At 40.6% G+C, this 16,334-nt stretch overlaps 1 protein-coding gene across 1 annotated transcript in view; it reads right to left on the bottom strand.

Annotated features, from left to right (window-relative positions):
• Positions 1-16,334, bottom strand: part of LOC118341967 (calsyntenin-2-like) — a 139,961-nt gene that overhangs the window by 75,426 nt on the left and 48,201 nt on the right. The window contains exons 3-4 of the mRNA XM_035680391.1: positions 12,369-12,564; positions 1,463-1,671 (exon numbers count right to left, since the gene is read on the bottom strand). Of these exons, the coding sequence (XP_035536284.1) occupies positions 1,463-1,671; positions 12,369-12,564 (405 nt within the window). The remainder of the gene's footprint in view (positions 1-1,462; positions 1,672-12,368; positions 12,565-16,334) is intronic.

Genomic DNA, 16,334 nt, shown 5'->3' with positions numbered 1-16,334 from the left:
TGAGATCCCGGTGCTCTAGTGTGACATCTAGTGGCAAATTAATTCCTTATATATAACCTTTAAACAGCTGGCCACTGTAGTTTTTAGCAAATGTTACTCAACCAGGAGTAAATACTGGAAACGTTTGGGACTATTTTCAGCAGCGAATTACTACACATTTGGTGAGCTACGGAATGTTTGTGGTAGCAGGACAGTGTTTGTGTGATTGAGTCAAAATAAACTACAGTGTGTGTGTGTTCATGGTAATAAAGGAACATGTCCGCCAATGCAACAGCGTGACTGATGTGTTTTTAATAGTCTTTGGACAACAATACGCTTTATGGCCCAGAGGAAAAAGATACAACACAGGAAATTGTTGGTAGAATCAATCAATTGTTTCTTTGGGCCTTATCATGGGATTTTTTGAAAATGAGAAAAAAATATAGAGTATCACCACCAACTCTATCCCTTTTGTTTAGTTTATCTCCGCTACAGTTGTCTATCTCCTTCTCTCCCTGATCCTCTAAAAGCACTTGCTCTCACAGCCAACCCCTCCCTCCCTTCCTCCATCTTCTTCCTCTCTCCCTCAGGTGCTCTTGAGTTCAAGGGCTCTCAAAGCCTTTTCCTCAGCGGTCAATGGCTAAGCGAGACCCCTTCAAATGGCAAGAGAGGAGAGAGAGCTCTCTGGCTGCAGCCTCCCCTCTGTATCATTCACAGTGCAGTTTGGCCCTAACCTCATCCACTCAGCCTTTTTATTGCAACACCTCAGCAGTGGGCTGCGCTCGGCAGTCTGCAGCAACAAAAACCTAAACAGTAATGTCCTTGCATCTACAGAATGTCTCCTAAAAAAAGAAAATAAGAGTGTGAGCAGATTTTTTAATAATGCATAATAATTATTAATGTTGATGTTAAGAGCCAAGTGCAAGTAGCAAAAAGCCGAGTAAGTTTGTGAGTGTCCATAGATTTTTCTTCGCATTTGTCTTTGTCAGTGTGTGTTTTTCATATTTGTGTGTGCACAGATTCCTGTGATCTGATTTGTGGAGAATGATGGCTCTCTGGGCAAAGCTTGACTTGTCCTTGGAAAGCGCAAATAACACATTTTATCCTGGAGAGACATCTGTACTACAGTAGTAGTGTTAATAGTAATAATATTAGTATGAATTGTATAAATAGAAATGGTATATGATAGTAAAAAAGTATTAAGTTTTGCTACGAGTGTTTGTGCGTGTTTCTCATGTGGCTGTGTGTACATAAGTTAAATTTTTAGATCACAGGTGATACTGTGTTATGAAAAAATATGTGTTTTTAGATCTTTTTTAAAATAAAACAGAAAACAAAAAATGTCTAACCTGATTTGCAGAATGTTCTTGGACATGAGTGAAATAAGTGAGATGCTGTAGATGCACTGAGCATCACACACTGTTGATTCTGTGTGGCAAGGTCCGTTAAAACAAAACCTTGCCTCCCTGTAAATGCTACTCACCGTTGCGATCTATAGCGAAGGGTGTGTTGGTGGTGGTGATCTGGTAGTTACAGATCTGGCTGTATTGTGGGGAGCAGTCCTGGTCAGTGGCTTCCACCTGCAGGATGCTGTCATAAATCTTGCCCTCTATCACTGCGGCTCGGTACTGAGGCTCCCGAAACACCGGGGCAAACTCATTCACATCGTTGACCTGAATGTGCACCACCGCCCTGTAGACAGTTGGGGGCAACGGAGGGGAGGAAAGTGAAGATTAGTAGAGGTTAGTCTAGCATCAGCACACAGCATTACTGTTTTCAAAACAGTGGATAATTTTTCCTTGGCGCACGAGGGAAATAAGGAAGCATTTTATACATTCATTCAGTTAGATTCAACTTCACTTCACTAGTGTATAGGATTAAGATGACAGTTATTTCAGCCTTGCTAGAGGCTTTAGGAATGGCATTGTCAACCTGTCAGTTTGTTTGTCCACCACTTTTGTCCGGACTGAAATATCTCAACAACATGCCGACATTTTATACAGTTGTTCACATTCTCCAGAGAATGAATCCTAATGACTTTGGTGATCCCTTGACATTTACTGTAGCGTCTCTATGTGACTGACATTTGTGGTTTTGAGAGAAGGGTCTCAAAAACTACTTGATGGATTCCCATGACCTTGGGTACACACATTCATACATTGTAATGATTTTGGTTATCCCTTAATTTTTCCTTGGCATCGCCATCAGGTCAACATTTGAATTTGTCCAATACTTTTGTTTATGACCAAATACTTGCAAAACTATGACATTCCCATTAGCCTCAACTGTGCTTTGTGTTTATTGCTAAATAGCAAATGTGCGTATGCTAACACACTAAACCAAAATAGATGTTAGCATGCTGATGTTAACATTCAAAGAGAAAAGAGCAGTAGACTCTTGATCTTGTTCACAAATAGGGCATTAACACTAGTGCAAGACTCAAAAAGGCTAACTCCATCAATTGTACACATGACATTTACTTTATTTGTCACAAGGAGTACTACTTAGCCTGTGAAAACAGTTGTACAATGTGTTGCACAGGTCTGGAGAGAGCTTTCCAAAGTCAGGAAAATCAACCTTAACGATGTCATCCGGGTTAACTTGGGCTGGAGATTTTTTTGGGACCAAAAGTCAGGACATCTTGGCCTCTGATGCCTCCAATTTGACAATTTGTTTTTTAATTCAGTCTCTTGTGATTCCCCCAACTTTATGAAAGTACAACAATAAATCACTGAGGCATTTAAAAACATTTTAAAATAAGCATTCACTACTGCATGCACAGTAATGAATTAAATCATGACTGCAATAACCCAGAATTACTACTCATGCTGCAACTGGTGGAAAAATAAAATGTAATTAAGGCTTGTTGTCTGTATTTTCAACATAACATTTTGCTTCCACAAGAAAATGAAAGTGGGGGAGGGAGAAAAAAGAACAGTATCTGTGAAGTTTTAGAATTGGAAATGTGTGCATTTATAATGTGTGTATTATAATAATGTATGTTCCTAATCACTGCAACCACAAAATAGTTTATAAGGCGAAGTATGTCTTTGATGTCCATACAGGAGTTGAGTGCAACTGCCTCCGTTACTGAAACTGGACTGAGTGCCTTGCTCGAAAGTGCACTTGTAGGAAGGAGGAGTAAGGTATCTTACTGCAGCATCTCAGATGAGTTAAGCTTGGATGTGTTGATGAATTAGTTTGGTAACCAACAGTCACACTGTGCGTTGTGTAATACACTGTCTGACCTGACCCAATGGATTGCTTTGATTGTGTTGCTATGGCACAATAATCCCCTGGATATCTTCATACCATAGTCATGCACACTATGCACAGTTCTCCAAAAGCTCTAAACTGCACTAATTAATCATTCCATAAGTGATCTATCAGCAGTAATTCATGTTAAGTCACACTTGATGGAAAAACCACACCATTCATCACTTTACAACATCTTCATCAATACTCTCTAGTGGCCCGAAGGCAACATATTGAATAATCAATCCTTCGATTCATTGACTGACAACCGGTGATGAATGACCATTAAACAGAATAATATAGTTTTAAGCTTCAAATGGCAAACACAAAGTAATTTTTTTCTTTTTTTTTTGGGGGGGGGGAAGCCCAGACAGAATGGATTTCCTCACTGCCTTATTTTTCACGTACACAAACATACTGTAGGAGACCATTTGTTTTTTAGCTTCTCCACATAAACAGATGCAGTTAAGTAATTTATTAGAAAATCTGAGACACACAAACAACTGAAGTAAAAATGCAAAAGGGACAAAGAAATGGGGAACAGGAAGTAGTAGTAGTAACTACGTACATTTACTAAAGTAATGTCAAGTACAATTTGAGTAAACTTGAGTATTTCCATGTAATGCTACTTTAAACTACTGTGTGAGAGTGATGGACTGTAACCACTACATTTATCTGACAACTATAATTGCTATTTACTTTGAAGATTAACATTTTAAATACAAAACATATGATGAGCCTCTAAAATATGACGTATTATATTTAGATGAGACTAACCAACCGTCCTATATATATATATATATATATATATATATATATATATAGTTCCATCATAAAAAGTGATGGAACAAAATGCTCCAAATACCCAAAGAGTTTGAGTCCTGTGATGGCCCTGTTAATGCAATAAGATATACTGCACCCTGTATTCCTACTCTTGTATTTTCAGTTCTCCTTCTTTCCTAACACACAAATATATGTACAAACTAAGTTCATCCTACACGCACAAATTTCTTCCTTTTTCTTTTATGTTTTATTAACCTCCTCATTTAGTGTAATTACTTGGATTTTTTAATGTTTTTATAACTGAGCAAATTATAATTTAAGATGGCATCTTTACGGAGCCATGAAGTGGAGAAAAAGTAGTACAAAGTCAAACAAGTCAAAAATAACTGCATGATTCAATAAATTGTCATTGATTAAAACTAATTAAAATGGAGTGTAAAATAATGATAAAGTTGTTTTTTTAACCTCCAATCAGTGAAAAAAAAGGAAAGCGCTTTTTAATCTTTTCCTTTACCACCAGTCAGTTGTATAAAATAAATAAAATTAATTAATTAATTGTTTTCTCCAGTTAATTTTTTAAGTCCTTATTTTTTCTTTTTTTGTGTCTTAACATTTATCTGTTCCTTATTTTTCTATGAAATATCTGCCATTTCCTCACCACATTTCAGATTTTGCTACATTTTGCATACAGAAGCACCACTCAGACTAGCTCACGAGAGACGTCTGTGAAAGCATAAACAAGGTCAAATATGACTCTATTATGAATATTTGATCCATGGAGGATATTTTTAAAACACTCAATTTAAAGAAATAAAAAAATCTACATCACAATGTACAGTCTATGGGCAGAGCGAGAACTTGGGGACGGGGCCAGCAGGAAAAACACTACTGCGCCTATTCAGGGACTGCATATAAGCAGGAAACCCGGAAGCTAGAAAACCTTTTCGGTGTGTGCGCCAAGCGATGAAGAGGCACCATTTTGCCGTCCAGTATCTAGTTCTTATAATAGCCTACATCTATGGACTAAACATACTGAGCTAGATACCTAATTTCATCAAAAAAGTACACAAGAAGGTGCACACAATGTTAGTCATCTATATACTTGTACTTCATATGCTGTAGCGTCACTGTATAAACTGTACATTAGCTAAAGCATTTTAGCTGGCAAGCTAACACTAACATAGCATAACAGTAGCCCATTCATGTAGGCATCGATACAATTATAAATGCAGGAATTTTACCTATAACAGAGTATATTTACATTGTGGTATCACTACTTTTACTTTAAAGCCTGGAAAATCTGTTTTTTTTTAATATATATTATTAATTTGCCAGGACGTCGCCAGTTTTACTATACAAAAGTATATATATATCATATGTACGTGATTTGATTATATTATGATGAGAATGAAGTAAATATACATGTTTACAGTACACACGTTACTGTTGTACTGCGTCTATCTTACTTACTTACTTACTTATACTATATTACTTTTTTTTAACTAATGTTACTTATCAAGCAGGTTCATCATGTTCGGCCGAGACAGCAGAGGCTTACATATTCAAATGAAAGACTTTCACTCACAACGACGGAAAACACAGATGTTCACTTTTGTTGTATAGTTTACAAACATGCCAAACATTAGCAAAACCTTAGCGTGTAACATTAGCTAGCGTAACTAGTCTAACACTCACGTTTGCTTTGATTATGAAGGATATTCCTGTTTTTCACCCCTCCCATACGACAGCATTGTTAACCCCATCCACTCTTGAAAAAAAGATAGCATAACTTTTGTAGCCTTTCATTATTTGTGCGGTGTAAGGTGGACGGATAATGATGTAAATATATATGTTTCTTGCCCGCCAGGTAACCATGGTAATCACGTGACTGCAAAGTATGAATTAAGAAGAACACAGACAAAAACATCTTTACAGAAACTTCTAATGTGAAATAAACAGACTAAACAAACTCTTCTAACTTTGGCAGAAAACTGTATGTTTATGTAAGACCATTATTTATTTAGGAAGCTGCTTGAGAAGGTCCTTTAAAGGATCTGAAAAGTTCTTTTCCCACTGGACACAGGAACAGATTACACACATGAACACGTATATGACAATGAATAATCAGTGGGCTTTAGGTTTAGTGGGATGTTAACGGCAATGCTAACAGCAGTGAAGATGGTGATAAGAAGCACTGACAGATGATGGCAGCTCCAGTGTGTGCAGTAAATCCCTCTGCCAGCCTTGTTTTGTCATATTAATGACGCTCTCTCATAAACATTACCCCCCTGCTTTGCCACACTCCCCAGTGGTAAGGGAGCAAACATATGTTCCACTCCTCTGGGGCTTGTATTGAGAGACTGCTGTGTGTGTGTGTGTGTGTGTGTGTGATTATGTATTCATGCACACAAATCCGCGATATATAACTAAACGCAATAATTGTGAATATGTCTCATTGTGAGTGTGCATGTGAGGGTGTGTTTCTCTGCTGATGGCTCACATCTGACTAAAACAGATGCCTGGCTCTCTAGGGCTAGGATGCTTGTGTGTGTGTGTGTGTGTATGTGTGTGAGTTTTCATGTTGCTGGAACATTGCCAAGCTGAGCCCATGGCCACCATTCTTTCCTGTGACAGGCCTCAGCTCATAAGCAGGAAGCCCACAATGAATCAGAATGACACAGAAAGACAGCAGGGGGTTAAATAACCCCATGGGTGTGAGAATGATCACAACACAACTTAACAAAGTGGATAAAAACTAGAGCCACAGGGATGGCTACTTGGAAAAAATGTCAAAAGGTTAAACAAACTACATCATCCCAGTGAATAGGGAAATCTATGAGCCTGTTTTCGTTCTGCACTGGAATACAGACTGTGTGGTCACATTGTGATCAAATAATAATGTGAAACAGTAACAACCCTTGGTTTATATGCAACCAAAATGCAAACTGACTGTCTGGAGGTAGAGCAGGCAGAATCAAAATTGGTATATTGGTCTGAAGGTTTACAGATGATATACAATTGTATATCTCTGTTTTTGCCAGATGACCCAAGTTCTTTGAATGCTTTTGTCACCTGTCTCACTGATTTATTCCTATTTGGATCAGTATTTTATAAAAACTATAAATAAAAAAAAGATTCATATGTAGAAGGACATAAACTACAGTCAATGTTACATCGTGTGTCCAAGGAGATTAAGACACAATTTATCCATCAGTTTCTCCTACACACTTGGAACGGGACGATGAGGTGAGAGTGTTGCAATCAGAAACTACACTGCTCGTTGCCACTAAATCCTACACACTGAGCCTTTCAAATAATGTCAAAATACTGATAAATGCTTTCTCACAAGTTGCTTAGATCACTGCAATTTTACAGGCTACCTAAAAAGTCTATAAGAGAATTACAGTTAATTAAGAATTCTGCAGCCAGGATTTTGAGTAATACCAAAAAGAGATTACATTGCTTGACTGCTTGCGGCACTGAACTACACATTTGACTTGTTTATTAAGCTTTATATAACCCAGTCCCTGTGAATTCCAATCCATTTATGTCAAAAACACTGTTTGCAGTAATAAACAAGGTGTCTTTTATCTAATAAAAAGGACTGGGAAGATGTTTGCAGTCACTTTTTAATGATGTAAATATCTCATTAGAAAAAGTGCACAGCAAGCAGTGGAGATGTATTTCAGTGCCAGGTGTGATTTTGATCCAGCTAAATCATATGCAGAGACAATCAGATACCAGCTGCATGTTAACGCCAGGTGATGCATGTTAATGCCAGGTTAGTATTGTTCCCAGCTTATTACATATTCATCCACACTCATTATTTATCAACACTCAACTAAACACAGCCACTCATTATTGAATGCCTCTCGTGCACACACACACACACACACACCACAAAGGCAAAGGACTCAATTAATCTTTGTCAAGAATTAGCCGAGAGGTTGAATCATCAATTTCCTTGTGGATGACTAGAATGGAAATAAACAATCCTGACTATACCAATGGGATCAAATGCACAGCACAGGGTGGTAATCTCATCAATAAGGAAATCCCACTTCCACATTGACTAGCACCCTGAGGCGGCAGCACAGAACTCCAATGGGGTTTGTGTAATCTCAATAGGTGATTAAAATGTGTGGTAATCCAGTTCAGTCCACAGATCCACAGATAGTATGGATCAAATCAGTGATAGATGGCTCAGACTATCATGCCACAGTATAGAGAAATATAGAGGAAGTGATACAGAGGAGTTAGAGCTGTACTCTCAGATACAGTTAACCGGACAGAGAAAACACTTCTTCTTTCTTCTTTCTTTAAGAGCATTTGCTTGCAATTCAATGATTGAATGTCCATTTGCTCCACCCGCAACTGCAACCTGCAACCGCTGACATGCGTCGACACCCAATCATGGTTCGAATCTGGGATGGGAACGGGTGTCACTTTCTTTCGTCTGGTAACTGAAGCAGACAAGCACAGATGGTGCAGTTCCTGGCGGTGCATATTCATAATTGAAACACAGAGACTATACTCTCCTATTACATTATGTTAGCTGAAGATAAACAACATATTCCTACACTTTTTTTTCTTGCCAAGAATAATAATCACGTCAGCTAACAGGTTTTGACAGAATGAGGTTTCACTCATATTAGCATCAAGTGTGACAAGCGTGAAGTTAAGATTCTTGGTAGAATAAAGCACAGACACATTGACAGGCCTGCACTATCTGCGTGGAGTCCCCTGGTCTTCTCACTGCAGGAATTTATCATGACAGCTTATGCTAACAAGGCACAGCTCTTGGCCCACTTCTTCACTCATAAGAAAGTGACTTTTTTTGTGTTAATGCAGAGTGTGTCTTTTGGTGGTTGTCTGTGTGTGTATGAGTGCATTTCTTTGCATGTTTTGCGCAAATTGGTTATGAGATGCAAAATCAGCCCCAGCCCCATCTATCCCCAGCTACGGTATTTGTCTTATTTATATGTAAATTTAGGTATATCAGTGTGAATTTGACTCAGCATTTGGGATTTCTGAGTGTGTTTGAGTGTGTGTGTGTGTGTGTGTGTGTGTGTGTGTGCAAGGCTGTCCTTCAGCTAGCTGTTCTGTGAGATAATTAGCCTTTCCAAACTGCAGTGAGGTTAGGACATACAGGCCTCTAAGATTCACTAATGATGACTTTAATAACTACCGTGCCGCCAAGCACCGAGCATGTGTGAATGTGTGGCTGCATGGACATGAGAAAACACCTGTGTGTCTAAATTGCATGCCTATTCTCTCATAAACACACATATAACCTCAGGGGCACCTAACCCTACTGTGAATGCATTACTCCCCCGACAACCTCCAGGCAGTAACCCCTGGGCCGGTGTTAAATACATGTATCGCGGTTAGCTGGGAGCCCTGGGAAGGATTATGAATATGACATGCTTTGTAAGGCAGTGAGGTATCCCTGATGCCTAATTACTCCATAGCAACAGAAGAAAGTTGCACATAGCAAGGTGTGTGGGGAATGGCAAAGTACAAACAGTACACAGAAACTTCTAGTCTTCAGATGATAATTAGTGAGATTATATGGTTGTTTTTCAAGTGCAGACACCCCAAAGGCTCAGTGCTCACGTGGCCATAAAAGACTTCTGCTCAGATTTTCAGAGGAACAAAGGAACAAATCTGTTTGGTACGCTAAAACAGTGGTTCCTAACCTTTTTTGCTTGTGACCCCTTATAAAAAGCAATTTATACTTGTGGCCCCTTGAGCAGTTCAACTGAAAAGTAATTTCCCCCCAAAGATTGTTTCATCAGAATATTTTTTAGAGATATAAAGAGGTACAACTGTACTGTATTTCACCAAAAAAGCAAATAAAAATATTGTGGGTATCCTGATTCACAAGTTGCAAACCGCACTGTCCTAAAACAATAATCAAATCTAAACCAGGTCTTTAAATAAATATAGAAATATATACATGTTTATTTATAATATAATTTAAAAAAATGGGCAGAAATCTGTCAGTTTAAACAAGTCACCTAATTATTAAGACTAAGAGTCTATAGCCGAGCAGCTCTGAGGTTGTTAAAATCAATTTATTCAACTCTGACAGTATCATATGTATGTTGTGTATCATGTCTGCAGCTTCCTTTTATTTCCCCAAAATACAGCATGACAGATTTGGTATTGATCTCCCCAGAATTTAAAATAAAGTTCTGTGAGTTTGAACGAACAGCATGAGTTTGTACTGACTGACCCACTGTGCGTCTTTGGCTTTTATTTAAATAGAGGAAAAGCACAAAATGAATTTCATCAGCTGTCAGTCAAGCATTGTGGCTGTGGACAGGCATCACAGAGTTTTTCTTTGTGGTCTTTGTTGTTTTTAATCAATGTCTAGGTGGAATCACTATTGTGCTAAAACCAATAACAAGACACAAAACATTTATCACATTCATGGCTCTTTAAGTCAAAGGCTTAGAACACTTCACAGCTCAGTACAAATTGTTCATTTGGCAGAGGTCAGCCTTACAGTATTGTAGATTAATTTGTGCTTCATTTAAAGCTGACCTGAGCAGAAACAGTCTCAAGGAGTTTAAGGTGAATTCATTGGGCTTTGCACTTTGCTGACAAGTGACTAAAGCTTCCACAGGCGTTAAGTAAAATATCTCAGAGGGCAGCAAGGAGCAATGTGATTCAGAAGTGGCAAATCTGTACGCTGTTATATTGGTGCTCTGACTCAGAAAAAGGCAGTCATTAATGTCAGCTGTCTGTTGCTGTGGATTCTGACAAAGTCACCAAGAGTGGAGGAAAAAGACACTTTGCAGGATGATGCATATAATCAATGTTTGTCCATTTGCGAGCGCAGAAGCAGCCTGACGAAATATTCAAACACTGTGTTGGTAACAGAGACAGAAGGACTGATAAAGTCAGACAGCAGGCACTATCTGAGCTGCAGCCAGTCGGAAAAAAAGAGAAATACAGGAGTGAGAAGTAGGGCAGCCAGTGGTAAGCAGAACAGGGAAGAATAGAGGATAGAGTGAAGTTTAAACTCATCCCGTGTCACTCCTGATCCTCTCCCCTGTCCTCTTTAGCTGCTAATTTTCCTGACTGCTTCCCTTCTCTGCTGTTGACGTGTCATGTGTAATTTGAGCGCAGCCCTAGGCGGAGATTCTTCTCCTTCCCTGTGAGCTTCTCTCTGAATCGGAGCGAGTGAGCGAGGGAGAGATGCAGTGAAAGGCCAGCCTCATCCTTTGAGAGCTGCCAGCAAAAGGACGGGCCATTTAAAGTGTCCCCAAATTCGCTTCCCCTCCAGCGTTGGCCCGTCTGTGCCAACCAAACTGGGTCTGTGTCACAGCGGGGGCAGTGAGTTATGTTGATAGAAAGTAATGGTGTGACATAACATAATGTCTGGGTACTTGAGAGGGATATAAAACATGATCAACCGCAGAAATAGTTGCACAAATCCATCACCCATTTTTCCTTGTACACAAACAACATACAGTAAATACAAGTTACTCTCTACTTTCATGTGTCAGCATGATGTCAGCATCTAAACGCTAGACAAGGTGATAGATTTCTATGCTTGGTTCCATTGTTGGCTGAGGTGAGGGGGTTGAGCTGTGAGACAACACAAGGGGAGAGCATACAGCCGACAGAGGTAGTTGTCCTTTTTCAGACGGAAGCTGTAACAACTGTGACAAATAGTTTTTTTTTTTCATTATAAGACCTCTTTAAACTAGTCTACTGGTGCTTGTAGAGGTGGGTGTTGTGCTGTATCTGTGCTGGTATGTTTTACATTTGAGCATCCATAGAACTTATTGAGAATAACACATAGCTTGTTGAGGCTGTTTGAACTAGCTTTAATGCTGACTTGAGACAAGCCCCAAACACCCACAGTACTAGCCAGCGGTCTCTCTATCCTGAGTTGCCCCTGCTTTTATTTGCACCCACTCACATGCACATTTTATGCTCAGGAATGTCCATAGATATACAGTCATACAGAGCCAGCTACTTGTCATTCTTACAGTAGTATAAACTCTCATACTTTCTAAACCACCATTGTTTTCAGGCATAGCTTATAATTTGATTGGACTTTAGCCATTGTCTAAATGAGTGATAAATTATACAATAAATGCTTGTAGTTTTACATAATTTAGCCCAAGCACTTTGATATGAATTATGAAAAACCTTGTTTATTTAATTTTCTGTTCCCTTGGTGGTATTTCCTGTTTAGTGTAGAAGCAAGCCAGGTCCAAGCATAAAGTCACACACAATCTTTCTTTGTTTAGAAAAGGTTTTGGTGATTGTGCATACATATGTACAGTGTTGTTGTTGTTGTTGTTGTCATTGTTGATTTCTGTCTTACTCACTTGTGGGACTTTTTGCCCTCCGTGCCCCCTGGGCCAGAGCCGCAGTCGTGAGCCTGAATGATGAAGGTGTATTCCTTCTGCAGCTCGCAGTCGACCAGGCCGCGGGCCCTCAGCTGGCCCTCACCAGACGTACCGTTCAGCACCACTGCCTCGAATGGAGCCTCAAGCCCGTGGATGTTGAATGCACAGATTTCCCCTAGAGACCAGGAAGAAGGGAGGGAGAGAGGAGAGGGAGGGATGGAGGAGAGGGAGGCAGGAGAGGAGGGGTGAGGTCAGTGTTAATTGCAGTCAGTCAGGTGGAGAATGAATGATGTGTGTGTGTGTTTCTTTTTATGGATATTTCTGTATCTGACTGTATGTCTTTCTGATGGGTAACTTGTTGAGGGAATATAGTGAAGATTTACCGCCCTCACCCTTAACTCAACAAGCTGCTTTATCTTTATTCTTTTAGGATGAAAAAGCAGACATTTTGGCTGCTGACTTCTTCACTCTGCAGCGATTATCACCTCCTTTAAACAGATATGTTGTGTCAGGTGAACGTAACACAGTTGCAAAGTCGGACGACGTATTTTAGATGCCTCTATCCCAACGTCAATGTAATGCAGCATGATTTCCTTCAAAGCTTCTCTGTGGGTTCCATTTCAGTGACTTGAGTTGTGCACCTGACACTATGTGTCTGTTTAATACACCTATTTAAACACCTGTTTAATAATGCCCCTCGCTGAGTCTGCACTCTGAGGGAGGCATCAGACAAAATGTGCTTGGTACCCTGCAATATAAAAGCATACAAGCATACAAAAGAAACAGCTACAAAAAAAGAAAGGCGTGTTCTCTTGTACCAGTGTTCCCAGGCAGTCCTAGAAGTTAAACTAGTAACTTCTGGAATATTGCTGTAGTCAAGGGGAAACTGCAGAAGTGTTTTCAGAAGAGTATATGTGCTACAGGAGAGCTGGGCTGGCATAAATAGGCTCCTCCTGTTCAGTCACCTTCAGTAATTTCTACTCCTACTTTAGACTTACCAACGTATGTAATGTTGAAAACAAAACATCATATAGACAGGAGCAGCAGGAACTCACAGTGGAGGTTTATAAATGGATCATATTCCCGGTAACACACCTCCTGTGTAATTGCTCTTATGAAAAACACCAAGGACATTCCTGCTGTTTGCCCCCACTCCCTCTACACCCAACATGTAGCTCACCAAAAAACAACATACAGCGCAATTGAGTTACATGAGGTGCAAATAAAACTACAACGCCTCAAAGTCACCCTTGTGGAGAGATATACAGGAAGAAAATCCATTTAAATTCGGAGTGAGCTACTGACAAGAGCAAAACAAAAGAGCCAAGAGGCGGCTGACATTTATTAGCAGGCTGTATAAAGAAGCGGTCAATTTGTGGAGTTGGTTTTTTTTCTTTTCTTTTCTCTTTTTTTTCCTTTTTTGTTGAGACTTGTCGTCCCCTCACGCTTCCACTAGTGGGATTTCAGGAAATCACTTAACGCAGCCAGCTCACACTCTGACCTGTGACAGCTAATTGCAATGATATCACTTAAACTAACAGCAAAGACTAAATTGGATTCCCAAACAGCTTTGTGTGCGCATTGCTCCTGGCAAGTTCTGATAAGAACAACTTTATTTTCTTCCACCTTCCCCTTTCTCTCCCCTTTCATCCTGTTTCTGTCATAATCCCCCTCCACTTTACCTCACCCCACCCCACCCCCCTCACCCTCCCTTCCTGTTGGGGCAGGGGCTGTGAAACGGCAATTCGCCCACAGAGGAGCTATAGGCAAAATTAAAAAAGAAAGAGCAGAAAAGGGGAAAAGGAGGACAGAAAATGAGAGAATAGGAAGGGGGGTGTCGACACTCTCTGCATGTTGTTATAACTTCCCCCTCTGTATTGCCTGAACAATGACTTATCAGAGTTAAATGGGCCCCTACAATATGGAGAAGCATGGCTTGCCGGGGAGAGCAAAATCCTAAAATGGCATTGAGCAAACGGAGTGCGACGGGGAGTGCCAGAAGATGCAACAGTCTTGATGTGCTGCTTCTTTCAATGGTGCACCACCGTACAAAACAGGCAAATGGAAAATCCATCACCGCTGAAGCGAGAAATAAATCCAATATACACAGGCAAGTGCAGAAGCTTCCCATCAGCGTGAATATGCTGAGAATATGCTGATGGCGCACGCCCACAATCGAGGCTGGGTGGCCCGACATGTTCCTTGTGATTTAATTGTAGCTGGTGGGGGAGCAGGGGGGGAGAGACGGGTCAAGGTGACCGCAGGAGAAGGGCCTCTCTCTTTTAAGACTCAAACAAGCACTCAAACAGCTCAGGGGAAGGGGGCAACAGGCCTGTCGCTAAATTTTTACTTTGCGTTCGTCTGCCTATCACTTCACTCCAGACCTGATAAGTGTTCTGCCACCCGCGGTGAGGCAAAGACTGCTGGTGGTGGAGGAGGGAGGGACGAGGGTGCAAGCGCTGGCCCCGGCGGCAGCGGAGGAACAGATGTTGGGCGGCTGGCACTTGGCAGAGAGAGCTCACAAATGCTAATTACTGCGCTAAACTGTTAGCTAAATATGTGTCTCCGTGTCACATTAGGCTTTTAAGAGGTAGATTTATGGTCAGGAGGAACTCTGTCTTGTTGAAGGGGGGCCATTTAAAACTAATGGATGCAAACTAATGGATATGGATGTTGCAGTTCTATTTTTTTATTAGTCCGTTTGCTGGGTTATCATTAGTGTTTGGTTATTTGCCATAATAATGGCAGAATTATGATTCAGTACTCCATGTAGTATGTCTGAGTATAGTATGTTTGATCAGTATATACTTAATCAGTAAAACTTACATACAAACTTACTTCACTTTTTAAACACCCTCTATTTGTCTCATTCTTTCCTCTTCCTTATTCTGCCACTGTGATTACAAACTTTCCCCTTGGGCATCATTACATTTTCATTTAATCAAGTCTAAATTAATGACTGTCTATTAGTCGGTGGAAATGTGTGCTCAGGACCTAAGCTGCTGTCCTGTTGGTGTCAGAAGTCGTGCAGCACCCGAAACCTCAAGGGAATCTGGCACCGGTCCACACTAGGCTATCTTTGAGGACACAGAGCTCATTATCAGTGAAGGCAGAGAGGCTTTACTGGCAACAGTGGCCTCTGTTTGCAGAGCTGTAGGAGTGTGACAAAGTATCGGGGGCCACAGCGCCCCGGGGCCCCAAGTTATTATCAAAGCTGACAGAGCATCACTGATGAGCTGCCTGCATTGGAACATATACACAAGCTGCTTTTCCTGAAAAGGCACTCTTGCACGTAAGTGCATAGATATGCAGAGCGGCTGTTTACTGAGCTAGGTAAGAGTGGAGATATCAGGCGGCAAACAGTTGCTCCGCGCATAGCAAGAGGAGGAAGAGAGAGATATGAAGGGAGATGAAAGGAGAATGCTGGGAAGGATGGGACGATGGCCACCGCCTTAGGGCAGCTCCGATCTCCCTACTGGAGAGTGACCAAAGCACAGGCACGAATACACACACTCACACTTACTCAAACTGTGCCAGTTTGGCAGCTCTAATCAGAGCTGACATGCCTTTCATCCTCCTACTGTTGGAACACACACCACATAGACAGCAAGTAAATCAGATTACTGGATATCACACTGTTACCGAACACATTCTGGACCAGGCATCAGTTTGCTGGCACCAAAATGTTTGCACCCACATTATCTTAATATTTTCACTTTGTCAGTTTTAGTAAATCAACCTTATTTCCACAAGAGTTGCGGTCTACTATGTGGCGTACACAGTTGTTGTGATTTCAGCTGCTTTTCCAATTTGGATTTGGCTTGAAATTATCTCTTGTATTAGTCACCCGCATAACCTGCTAATTCTCCCTCTCATTTCAGTCAGAGAAACACAATCACACGTCCATAAGCACTCTAGGATACATGGATACACACACACACACAC

This window comes from Morone saxatilis, unplaced genomic scaffold (assembly GCF_004916995.1).
Source record: "Morone saxatilis isolate NCDOM2014 unplaced genomic scaffold, NCSU_SB_2.0 Contig8, whole genome shotgun sequence".
In the NCBI taxonomy this organism is placed as follows: domain Eukaryota; kingdom Metazoa; phylum Chordata; class Actinopteri; family Moronidae; genus Morone; species Morone saxatilis.
This window is presented reverse-complemented; position numbering and strand designations above follow the sequence as displayed.